At 42.6% G+C, this 13,308-nt stretch overlaps 1 protein-coding gene across 1 annotated transcript; it reads left to right on the top strand.

The window, feature by feature from the left end:
* Positions 1–6,796: 6,796 nt before the first annotated feature.
* On the top strand, positions 6,797–10,632 carry mafba (MAF bZIP transcription factor Ba). Its single transcript, XM_085393662.1, has one exon. It carries the CDS (start codon positions 7,262–7,264, stop codon positions 8,486–8,488), a length of 1,227 nt encoding a protein of 408 aa, XP_085249788.1. The 5' UTR covers positions 6,797–7,261; the 3' UTR covers positions 8,489–10,632.
* The last annotated feature ends 2,676 nt before the right edge of the window (positions 10,633–13,308 follow it).

Consider the following 13,308-nt stretch of genomic DNA (forward strand, 5'->3'; position numbering starts at 1 on the left):
AGTCAAAGGAAGCATACAGCATAGGGGAAGTTTGCTTTGTTTAATTCAAACAACCGAAGCCTGAACTCGTTTTGACAGAGAGGCAGGTGTAAGATATGAATGGCAAAATGCACATTTTATCATTCCTATCTAAAATCGAATGCATTAAGACTGTATCTCCCATCTTAGCCAGGAGAGAAACATATAATGTTTCAGTTTACATAAAGCATAATCTTATTTAGAAGCTGCTGAATATGAAAATAAAGACAAGAAATATATGCTTTTTTAGCATCCGACTAGATAAAGATGTTAGTGTGGGCTGTCTTTCTGCAAACAGTTCAGCCAGTAAATAAAACAACCATTACATTACGTGATGGAAGCGAACGTGGCTGTCCTGCGGGTTTAGAGTAGGTGGGGTGTGGTCCAGTGGTCAGGGAAATGGCCGGATGACCTGAAGTGTGCTGAGTCATGTCCCAGGTGAGGGATAGAGCTGCCTCCACTGGGCTCCAGGACATGCACTTAACCTGCAGTAATTACTGGAAACAACACTGAGAACATGGCAACATGGAAGTCGTGGAAGTGGCTCTAAGATTTCAAATTACTCTGAGCCTCCTGAGGAATGCTGCGGGGAGACCTAGCAGGACTGTAATGTGGATACTTGAGCTGGTTTTCTTAACATGCCTGGGCTATATCAGACAAGAGTTCATGACTCTCAAACAAAGAACAATAAGGAGCTTTTTTCAATTCTCATTTTTATGCATAAAATCTCTAAATCAAAGCCATTTATAACATTGTGACTTCCATTAGCAGTGAACACAACTGTATGAATAGTGGCCTTGAAAACTAAACAGACAAAAACGATCAATGCTGATTGGAACTGCAGTAAAAAGGAGGAGGAGACGACTGAATCAGTAAACAAAAAGTAAAACAGATATGGATGGGGATACAGGAGAGTAGAAGAAGTAGGTAAAAGAAATAAGAGCAGAACGAGTGGGGGGAAAGAGGAAAAGTGGAAGAGAGACAGAAAGAGAGAAGGACCCTGTGAATGAGACCCAAATGGCTGCTAAAAATCATTAATCTTGTGAGGATCTGTGTCAGCGAACGGCGGCGACACAAAGAGCACTCGGAGCAGCAAGGAGAGCAGCTCAGTGACCCGAGCCCAATTGGCTGAGAAAGGCCCACCAGGCTTTAATAGACTTTTGCTGATCCAACACTTGTTTGCTGGGAGCCACAAAGAGGCGATTGCAGGGGCTGACGGGGGCTTGCAGGCCCGGGGGCTCCCCTTCTGGTCCATGATAAATGACCCAGGGTGGGCAGGGCCAGGGCCAAAGGAGAGGGGTGAGAGAGCTGAGAGGTAAGGAGGTCACCCGGCCAGGGAGGGTGGACAGAGAAGGAGAGAAGAAGACTAAAAGGGTATACGAAGGAGTATAAAGTATAGATGTTTGATAAGAGCAGCGTCTTTCGACAATGTGACTGAACATTACTACAAACAGGGACAGTGCTGTGCAAGAACATCCTGATGGGAGGTGAGAGAGAAAAAACAGAACAGATGAATGGTTGGGTTAGAGGAGGAGTCTGTGGCACTGAGAAAAATAAAAATGCCAGTTCGGCTCTAATCCCTAAAACTGCCTGGTGTGGCGCCCACCCACCTCCAGATCAATCATGCCCACACACTCAAACATGGCCAAAACAATATGACCGAGGGTCTGCTAGCTCCTGTGTGCAGCTTTCATGTGCAGACAATCAGAACAAACTAAGTCTGCTCATAAACATTTATGCTTTACACACTTGACAGGAAGATAAAGTCTTCTAAGATATTATAAAGAGACGTTTGAGGGCTATTAAATCTCTCTCTTTACTCTTAGCTTAATAACATGCCGGTGTTGTGTATAAGTCTCTGCTACATGACGCATATTTTCCAGAATATATGAAGTGGAGGTTTAATGTAAGTCAGTGATAAGCTCTGACAGCTCCATATGCAGACAATTAGAAAAGGCTAAAGAAGCCAGTGGATGTTCCTCAGCACTGACATGTTAAAGTCTGACATTCAGGAACAACACAAAAGTTAAAAAAAAAGAAAAAAAAGAAACTGCTTCTAGGTGCTTGTACAGCTAGAAGCATACATCAATTAATTCTAAGAAAAATATTTAACTTTTTACTCAGAATTACTGTAATTATGTTTTCAGTACATGCGGGTATCTTTAGAATTACAGTAGCCAGTTATTGGCTAAGAAAATACAGATGTAAATTGCAGTTATGACCTGAGAATATGGTCTTTAATTATGTCCTGCCTGCACTATGATATTTGGTTCTTGTGGTGTCGCCTACATTCTGTGGTCACACAGCCACCAGTTTATGACAAAACCCAATATCATGCATATGCCTCAGCAATAAGCCAACTGGAAGGAAGCCAAACTATTGTACATAGCATTGCAATTTACATTAATGAAATGACCACAGCAAAAGGCAGATTTATTGTTCTTTTTCTTCTGGGATTAAGCCAGTACAGTGCGCACTGACATTTATTTGTCGTTATATTTACTACATGTCAATCAGAGACATCTAATCTCAGAAAAGGCCTACAATTATGTCTTGGCCTCCCCATCATATTTTTATATCCTCTCTGTTGCTCTGCCATATCCAAAAAAGCAAAGCAAATAACTTCAGTTTTGAAGTTGGAGCTGTCTGCATGGGGTTAGTGCCAAAAAGAGACTGCATGTCACTGATGATACACGTCAGACTATTAGCAATGAGTAAATGCGCCACCAGAGGCGCCCTGTCACAAGAAATAAACCTTAATTTCCCTCGCAAACACAACTACCCTTTTAACGTGCAAATAGCGAGAGTGCAAGCGTTGTGATAATACTCCTGAAGAATGGTGGACTTTTAAAGACAACATTTGATGTCCACCGTTAAATCGATACTATTTCATATTAATGAGACTGCATGAATTTGCACTTATCTCACCTCTTGCCGTTTCCCCGAAAGTCTCTTCAGTCAATTATCCCTGATGGGAATGTTACTCTTCTTCAGAGGCTGGCCTCTGCCTGTTTACATAGACGACACGTCTTAATAATACATGTTTTTACGGAGATAATCGATCAGTCTGGAGTAAACAAGAATGCCTGAGTAACTCTCACCTTGTAAACGGAAGATGTAGATTACTGATTCAAAAAGGACGACTGAGTGTATAATCGAACTTAAATTTTAGAGACGGATTTGCTGGTGTTATTACTATTTTATGCCGAAACCCATCACGTTAATGATGGGAACACCTGTTTATACTGCGATTCCGCCTGTTAAATACATTATGCACTTTTAGTGATGAAGTGCATTTCAAATGTTTCAGCTATAAAATATTGACAATTAATCATGAATCAGTTAATTCGTTGCACAAAAACGAACATGCATTCTTGTCAAACTCACAGCGACTCTTTTTCTGATATTGATTCTGCAAAACTACAAAAATACAACTTCAATTAAACGCGGGGTGATTGTTGCATTGACAAAAAGCTACTAAGTTTGTTTTACATTTGCGTATATTACATCTGAAAAAACATTTTAAATCAGTTACTGCGCAATGAAGGCGTGTTTCAGAGGATGGAGCCGGGTCTGCCCGTCTGCTCTGCGTCTCTTTTCTTCCTCCTGCATCAAAACGCATCAAAGCAGCACTTCCGAAATCACCGTCTCCCCATCTCCATCCCTCACCCTCCCCGTCGCGGGCCTTCCAGCTCGGCTACCTCCCTTTTTTCTGTAACATTTCCAGCAACTTTCGAGAAAACCGTTAAAGTTTACGCGCGCCAGATAGCAAAAATATTCTGAAATAGAACCAAATATTTACCTTAGAGTTAAACAGAGAAGCTGATTCTGTTTCTAAAAGAAGGGGGGAAAGGTGTTCCTTGTAATCACTCTGTCTTTCCATACAGATCGGGTTTGAGTTGAGATCCAACGGGTTTTGGCAGTGCAGCTTGGCCACCGGAGCGCAGATGCGCATGCATGGATAGGTCCTGAAGTAGAATAGAAATCCATATTTGTGAGGCGAATCATGTATCTTCCTATGGACAGACCACGGGCCTCCTGTGTGAAACCAGCGGGCCTGCTGCAGGTGTGAGATGTGAGCTGTGGGAAGCTGTGCAGCCTCTGCAGCCTCCATGCGTCAACTGTTAAATGTAACATTTTAAAGGTGATTTTATTTCTGTTATTCATTCCTAAAATCCGTAGGATGGGACTCTCATTAGGGGAGAATAAGCAAGCATCAACACTTTTTGTTCGCTGTCCATAAGCACACGGATCACTTAATAGATCATTAACCACCGATATGCTGCTGACATGGACGGTTTTTTACATCTCGTCTCTCCATTACAGCCCGTTATTACCGAAGGGGGAAAGCCGCCGACAGGCCTGCCTGGATCTATTAGACGGTGGACTCGGGTTATATTTGAGAGCATTACAACCTAATGGGGCTGCCGCCGGGTCGGCCTCGCTGGAAAGAAGTTTTAAGTCGGCTGTGCTCGGCATGGCACGACTCGCTCAGGGCGCTGTTCAAGTTGGAGCTCAGGATTTAGAAGCTCGCCTGCAGGTGCAGGGAATTAACAGAGCACGATTGTAACTGGAATACTACCTGTATGTTTTTATATCCTGTGCTCGGGAAAGGGAATGCCTAGAATTTGAAGTTGACTACAGCAGTATGTGGTTATCAGGCGCTTTGAGCCTGAAAATAAAAAGTGGGTAGCGTGTGAGTTGGCTTGAGATGTTATAAAGATTCCGGATAATTGTGCATTATCGCTCGATAAAAGCTAAAAAAAAAAAATAAAAAAATAAAAAAAAAGGAATAAACGGGATCCAGAGTCGCGGTAAAGTGCACTGCAAAGTGCATTTTTCTTGGATCAATACATCCCGTTATTAGAATGTGCCTTTTGTCCAAAATAATAAAGACATAAGCCTGTGATGACTGATAATAATAATAATAATAATAATAATAATAATAATAATAATAATAATAATAATAATAATAATAATAATAATTCGCGTGTTTGGCTAAAAGCTTCATCTTTTATCATCAGTTCTTCTGGGGACTATATCAATTTAACTTTTAGCCTTAAGTCCAAGACTATTTTCAAAGACATAATAAAACAAACATAAACTACATCACATCGAGTTATTATGGGTTGTTAAATATGAGGGTGATTTATGACAGAAGTTTGAGTCACAGTTCATCTATTGATACACTGCTACAGCTCAAAACTGATTAAGAATTTAAACTAAACAAATAAGCCCTTCATTATCGGATCTCATCTTTGGCAGCCTCCTCTTACATTGAGTCTGATCAATACGCTATGGTCGCGGCTGTGCTCAACCGTGGATATGAGGTGGAAACGAAATGATAATCCAATCGATCCTACAAACGGACTCATTTACAAGCAGTTTCTTTTTGCAGGGAAGCGAGACATTTGCTCACACTCCCTTTTCCCCCTTCTTTCTTTCTCTGTTTTTAGCAGACAATTAAAATAAAGACCAGATCAATGACGCTTGCATACTTCCAGGGAAGATCTGACCCTATTTTGGCCAAACTACCTGTTAGAAAGTGAGTGTTAAAAATACACGCGTGACAGCGAGCTTGTCGGAGACTCGTGTGACAGAAATGAATTGCTGTCAGTCACAATTGCATGATGTGACCTTTGAAAGCAGCAATTAGCGCGGAGATGACGATCCAAACGCAAATTAAAGGGGAATGTATAGCAGAAGCGTCATCCACAGCTTCGTCGGTTCGTGCGTTGCCCACGCAGGGGCAGCCTTGAGCCTGTTTTCTGGCGAATCCGCTGTTTTGATACTGCCAGGAGTAAGACAAACGGTGCGAGCCAAAAGCAGCCTGATGTGCGAGTAACAGAGTCTGAACAAAGTCAACTTTGCTTTTACCGGACAAAAATATATTTAATCCACGAATTTCATTATATAGAATACTGCAGTGGTCTGTTTTTTATTTGTTTAAACAATAAATTGGGATTAAAAAAATCCATAAATTAAAGTGGACCAGTATTGTCGCCAGTGAGAAGCAGATCTACATGTAAACCTTGAGACTTTATTGTGGTTCTTCGCTACAGTGAACATTAAAATGACGTATTTGTAGCTACAGCCTTAATATAGTTATTATACATTAAAGCGCCTGTGTGTAAAATTGTGTGTGGCAGAAAAATAGTCACGATTTAACTTTTAAGGTCGCTTAGAAACTGTGTTCTGACCTTGTGTTATCACCATGCTGCGTAATACAGGCTTGTATGTGACTGGTTATCTTTTGGGTTTTTGAAAGTTATAGACATGCAGCAAATAAACATAAACAAGACAACATAAGAAAATGATTCTTCTTGATCTCATTTTCAAGACAAATGAAGTTGTGTCTTGAACTATAATGCAGGAGCAGTGCCTGTAGTAAGTCCAATTTGTATTGTGCATCTGGAAACATCTGGAACAACTGTTAGGACTACCTCAGAAATCTGCCTGAAATTCAACGTTTGGTGTCATTCTAAGAGTGTTGGACCATAAAGTGGCAGTTCTTTCACGTTTCTCTCATTTCAGACACGACTGAATACGAGGAGCAGCGCTTTACATCGAAGGCATTTCACTCCGCCACTTTCCACCGTTCTTCTACTTTTAGGGAAGTCGGTCAGCTGACTGTAGCTGTCAAGACTGGAGCGCCCTCCTCTCCTTCGTCCCTCTCCTCTTTCTCTTCCTCTGTTTGAGCGCAAAGTCCTGTTCCCATTGGAGAACCGAGTGCTACCGAGCTCGACGTCACCAGGCGATATTGGTATAAAGCGCAAGGCTGGCTTCAAGCGCAGTCTGCTGGATACCAGAGAGTGGAGAGAGTGAGAGAGGCGAGCCTTTAAATCTCTGCGGTGCAGAGCTGGAAAAGCTGCTTCTCAGCGAAAATCAGACGCCCTATTTACACCGCTTACTCGCTCCTTTTATTTTCCTGGGGAAAAAAGGGACTTACAACCAAGAAATTGCAACGAGGACTGGTGCCCGTCTCAGCGAATTAACGTGGTATTTCTTTTGTTATTATTATTTATGTTTTTTCTTGTAAATGCACTTCTGCTGAAGGGACTCGGGTTTTACTTTTGCACTGAGACGCGCAGCTTTCTACCTCCCGCCTGGTCTCTCTGCCAGATTATCCCAGCAGAAGTAGGCTATATGACGCAAACCGTGTGCAGTGCATTAGTCTGAAAGTTTTCCTCCACGACTTTTTTTTTCTTTTTTTCCTTTTTTTCCACCAACCACGCGCTGTTTCATGCTACAGCAAGTCAGTGCACAGCGGTGGAGGAGCCAAAAGAACTATTGCATGAAACAAGAAAGGAGAGAAGAGACGCTGATTAATAAGTCAGTTTTTGCGACGCTCGCCAACACTTTTGCATATCTGCAAAAGAGTCGCGACAACAACATGAGCGCAGAGCTGAGCATGGGGCCGGAGCTGCCCAGCAGCCCTCTGGCTCTGGAATATGTGAACGATTTTGACCTGATGAAGTTTGACGTGAAGAAGGAAGGCCTGGCCGGGCTGGATCGCAACGGGGTGCGCCAGTGTAACCGTCTCCAACCCCAAGGCTCTGTGTCTTCCACCCCTATCAGTACACCCTGCAGCTCGGTGCCCTCGTCGCCCAGCTTCAGCCCCACGGAGCAGAAAAGCCACCTGGAGGAGCTGTACTGGATGCCGAACAACGGGTACCACCAGCAGATAGACCCGCAGACGCTAAGCCTGACCCCGGAGGACGCAGTGGAGGCCCTGATTGGAGCGACAGCTCACGGCCACCCTCCGCCTCCGCATGTCCAACAGCAGCTGCAGCAGCAAGGCGCTTTCGAGGGCTACAGGGGCCCGCATCACCACCACAGCCATCACGGCCACAGCCAGCAGCATCATCACCCCTATGCGGGGGGCATCCCGCACCACGCCGAGGAACTTTCTGGGCACCCGGGCGGACACAGCCACCCACATAGCCAGCATCATCATCACCACAGCCAAGACCCCGACAGCCCATCTCCGGTGTCCCCAGAGTCCCACCAGCCGCTGCACCATCACCGCCACCATCATCACCACCATCCGCACGGCCACCTGAGCCAGTCAGCGGCGCACCACAGCTCCGGGGGCGGACTCAACGTGGAGGACCGTTTCTCCGACGACCAGCTCGTATCCATGTCGGTGAGGGAGCTCAACAGACACCTACGGGGCTTCAGCAAGGACGAGGTGATCCGCCTCAAGCAGAAGAGGAGGACCCTGAAGAACCGGGGCTACGCTCAGTCCTGCCGGTTCAAGCGGGTGCAGCAGAAGCACGTGCTGGAGAACGAGAAGACGCAGCTGATGAACCAGGTGGAGCAGCTGAAGGCGGAGATCACCCGGCTGGCGAGGGAGAGGGACGCCTACAAACTCAAGTGTGAGAAACTGACGGGGTCGGGGGCCAATAACGGGTTCCGCGAGGCTGGCTCAACCAGTGACAACCCTTCATCACCAGAGTTTTTCATGTGAGTTGCCATAGCCTTTTTCTTGTGAACCCTCCAACTTACTCAACAAACAACCCCCACCCCCACTCCACCACCCCCCGACACCTTTACTTTCTGACTGACTTTGCTGATGCGCAAACGATAATAATCCACACCTCCCATACTGTTTGATTATATTAATAACGGTAACAATTATATTCATATTAGACGAGTAATCCATCAGATAGTATTCTCATATATAATCATCTCACCATCCACGTGTCAACTGAGATACAAAGAGCAATGTAGAGTGTCCGATCAGTCGCAGCATCTTTGTAGATTAGTTGCTTGTAGTGAAGAGACTTTTGTTTTTCTTCTTCAAAGAAGAGGAGCGACTGATGAACTTTTTTTGTTTGTTCGTTTGTCTCTCACTTGAGGCTCCAGCTTTTAAATCACCTGTAAGTAACGTGGGACGGCGTAAGGCAGTTGTATTTTTGCTGACATTCTTATGAACCAACAAGCAGGCCCGATCTCACAGCCTGCAACTCACCAGACTCACATTCGACAAGTGGACCCGAAATCTGAAGAAAAAATTAACAAATGAATCTTTAAAAAAAAAACCATAAAAAAAACGGGACACCACTTTATGCAAATTTATCTTCCGTCTACTAACCCGTCACGGGAGGGGACATTTTATGCAACATCTCATTGATTTATTGCCTGCTTGGTTATATTCGAATATATATTGAAAACAAAACAAAAAAATCTGCATTAAATATTAATCCTGCATGCTGGACATGTACGGTAATAATTTCTATTTTGTACCTTCATCTTCTCGTGTATATTAAGAGCATGTTGTTGATCTGCGCTTTTTTGGGGGGTGGGGGTGGGGGGTTAGAGAAATGCAGCGGGGACAGAACAGCAGGACTGGCGGTGCAGTATCATGGTGTGGGCTTCTTTTTCTTTTTTTGGGGGGGGGGGGGGCTTGTAAATATTATGCAACCGCGAAAACTGCACAACAAGATTGAGGAGGCTGGTTTGTACTTCTTTCTGTGTGTTGTGTTTTTATTTCATTTGTTATGATTTTTTTTTATCGTGTTGGGTATTGTTTGAAAGAGGAGTGCATTTGTTTTCCCAGTTGCATTTAAATACAGCAAAACTGTGTCAAGTGCACTTTTTTGGATAATGATTTGCGAGTTTTTCATTTTGAATTTTGTGCAGACCCCCCTCCAGGAAAGACATACTATGATGTAATACTGCAATAATATTAAAGGCAGGCCTCAGTGCGAACTTTTAAGAGTAGTATTTAGGACGCATGTTGTGTGAGGCAGAGGAGACAAGCATGTGACCACGACATTATTCAAACCAGATTACGCAGAGTTTATACTCCATTGGACCGAAGGCTGGATACCGCGTGTATTAACACTCTGCTATTTTCACACTCAGTGTAGCTTTTATGGCACATATTCAGTGGGGCGAGGTGTTATCTGCATTTCTAAACAAATTAGAACCAAACAAGTCCAAATATTTCTCATCATAATTGGCAGCCATCTGTAGCCCCCCCAACTCCATTCGACCAGATGTTGATCATTTATATTTTACGCAATATTTAGAAAATTCGCAGTTACGATTTAGATAACACGAATGTTTTTGATAGAAAGTTTGAATATTAATGTTCTATGTTTTTCCTGATTTTTTTCTGCCGGTCAGTAAAAAAAGGGGATCCAGGTTGTGCAAAGTCTCAAAATGAAAACAATGTGTATGTTATGTAATACTTTTTTTCTTTGTTTTATTATTATTTGATGATTCTGGTTCTGCTGGCCAGATGCATAGTTAAAAGTTTTTATTTTAATGATTTAAATTAAACTGTCAGATCATATCGATTAAAGCATGGTGCTTGCATTGAAACTGTTGTTGAAAAGTCATGCATTTAACAATCTTTGGTTTGTTACTGATTCAACTGTGTTGAAATCGAACTGAAACTGCAGCAGCGGGTTGTTGTTTTGTTTTCACAAATTTCATGTACTTGGCGATGATGGGGATCAACTTTCAATCCTGTTTATATAAATAATAGTAACACTTAAATTTGAACTGTTCCATTCAGGCTGGTTTCTGTTTTGTCTCTTTTTGTTGTTTTTTGGAAGAAATTGTTTCCTATTTTGCTTATTAAAGTCATTGAAATGGCAATAATTACCTCTCAGACTTTATTATTTTTTTCGTTTTCACATTTAAGGATCTGTGACAAAATCATTCTGTCATATAAACAACAGCATACTAGCGGTAATTAAAGCTGCCACGCAGTGTAACGACAGTAACAATATGAATCTTGAAAAAGTTTGCTAATGCCCTGAAAAACATTTAAAATTATTTTTTCCCTTTAAGAGCTAATTTGCACTAATCAAGCAGTTTCCGTTTCATTTGCACTTTGCCTTCATTTTTATTTTCAGACTTAAAAACAAAGTGCAAACTTTGGATTAAAGCCCACTGGCCTGCAGTGATTAGATCACCGGGTATGGTAGTTTATGTGCCGCTGCAGGGAGATTCCTATACACGCTGCTCTGCTGGCATGCTGACTTCTGCAGAAACCCCGCGCCGTAAAAGGAGATCTTTGACCTTGCAATATACCGGAGAAGAGATGAAAACCTCAAATTTACATTAAGTGTTACAATAATTTTCATTCTCACCGTGCATGGCTTTGAATACACTTAAAGGCTAAATCTAACTGGTTCTTACAAAATTAGAATCTTAAAAAAAGTCCGACCCTGTCGCCTAACGCGCGGAGCAAGGCCTCAGTTTCAAAATAATCCCGTGTGCGCCCGCGGGTGTGATATTTTTACGGTTAACGGTAATGGAATCTATTATTGCCATGTGTCAACACACTTGCTATACCTCGGAAGTCTGTCTTCACTTCTGATTATTGCTGCATGCAAACACTTGAGCAAAGTATACAATTCTGGTATTTTGTTGATTTGCCTTAAAACAAACTAAATAAATGAAAACACACTCTTGATTTTTAGGCGCAGTATATATACACATCAAAAGCACCGTCACTCTTCAATGTGCATGTCCTGACAGTACGATGATAGAAGCAGAGAAGAAGAAGGGAGTAAGTGTTGATCTGGTCCCGGTCTAGAGTTTCTGGTGTCAGAACATTATCTGCCCCATGTCTGCACATTCTCAAGGACAAAACCGCTAGGAAGGAATCAACCAATGAGACTCAAGGAAGGCAAGTCTAGTTTACATTCTCCCCTCTCTCTCCCTCTCTCTCTTTGGACAGCCACCAGCAGCCTGGGGCCATGAGTGCAACTGGGGTCAACCAGGAGAAAGAGGCCTTTAATATGTGATTTTAATTGAACATAACAAAAACAACTGAATAGGCTTATCTTTATCCCGATTCTTTTCTTCAGATTTTTCATAAACGTCACTTCATGAGTGAATCAGATCTAAACAGGTTATGTAAAGAATCATATTATGACTTCAGCACTCAAAATGTGCATGAAACTCAGCTGGATGCATGGAAAAGAAAAGGGGAAAGAGTCTGGAAGCGCTCGCTGAGACACACAGAGGGAAATAATCCAGCATTAATATCAAATACATGACGAAGTTTACCAATTTCATCGCAGAGGCTTAAATTCTATTTCCGCCACATGTATGATAAACCTCTGAAAAGCAACGCATCAACATTGGACAGCATAAAAAAAGCTGATCCTAAAAAATATTACGGCAATCTGATTTATGTCTAAAAAAATCTGAAAACCTGAGTACATTATTACACTATTTTTTGCTCACATGATTCCTGACTGCATTTTATGTGCATTATTAACAAGCTGCAGCGATAACATCTCAAAGGGAACTTTTTGTCATATTCTTGCCTACAGAGAGTGATTTAAAATTTTGCGAAGAAGAGCGTCTTTCATTGGGGACTGTGTGTATTTCACAGAAATGTGTGATGATAAATTGGGGAAAGGATAAAAAAATATGAGCGAAAAAGGCAGAGGTTGAAACTACGAGAGCGCATCAGCATCAACCTCAGCTCAGCGGAAGAGCCAAGGACACAGGGACCTGGCGTACTGTAATGATTTTAGTCTCCAATCACACATTCATGCCCCCCCACAGAGATCCTATCTGCATTCAGCCCGCTCTGCCAGCCTCCACCTTCAGCTCCTTGTATCTGCAGCGGCAGCATCAAGCAGTCCGGGACAGCAGCCTCAATCATGGCATGCTTCTGTTCATCGCCCGGACCTCATGACATTTTTATGCTCCAGTCAGCTTCAGCAGGTCAGCTCCTTTTATAAGCTCTCCAAGCATTAGCCTCAACCCAGCTGCACGCATTTTAGAGCCTCTGAAGAGTGTGTGCTCACTGCTGCTTCCTCTATGCAGACTTGAACTCAAACCATGAACTCATTTGCATCTTTCATCATTTAGGAAAAAAAAGAGGGGATCTTTTTTTTGTGCTAATTTTACCACACGCTGCTCAACTGAGAGAACCACATTTAGTTATTTTTAATTACCACCAGCATAGCTTGAGCTTTGTATGTATTATCATGTTCATTAATTTAAACGTGGAATAAATCCCATTCAGATATATTGCTCACACACAGAGACACACATGTGCACAAGCAGTCTAGCCCACTTCCACACTAGCAGTCCATTCACTGTAATTGGAAGTTACTTTGCTGCTACTCTAAATCACAGTGATTTCCTGGGAAATTACAGCAGGCTATTTTCAAGGGACACACACACACACACACACACACACACACACACACACACATACACACACACACACACACACAAAAGAGCATTAACCAGTTACTGAGACTGTTTTTGGATGTGTTAGTATTTACCTACCAATACAAACACATT

Source organism: Rhamphochromis longiceps, linkage group LG20 (assembly GCF_057381845.1).
Source record: "Rhamphochromis longiceps isolate RC_006_pf linkage group LG20, R_longiceps_female_GT1.1, whole genome shotgun sequence".
NCBI classification, from domain to species: Eukaryota; Metazoa; Chordata; class Actinopteri; order Cichliformes; family Cichlidae; genus Rhamphochromis; species Rhamphochromis longiceps.

What these genes read in the sequence shown, in the direction of transcription:
- mafba (XM_085393662.1), top strand. Translation starts at nt 7,262, where the DNA reads ATGCTACAGCAAGTCAGTGCACAGCGGTGGAGGAGCCAAAAGAACTAT.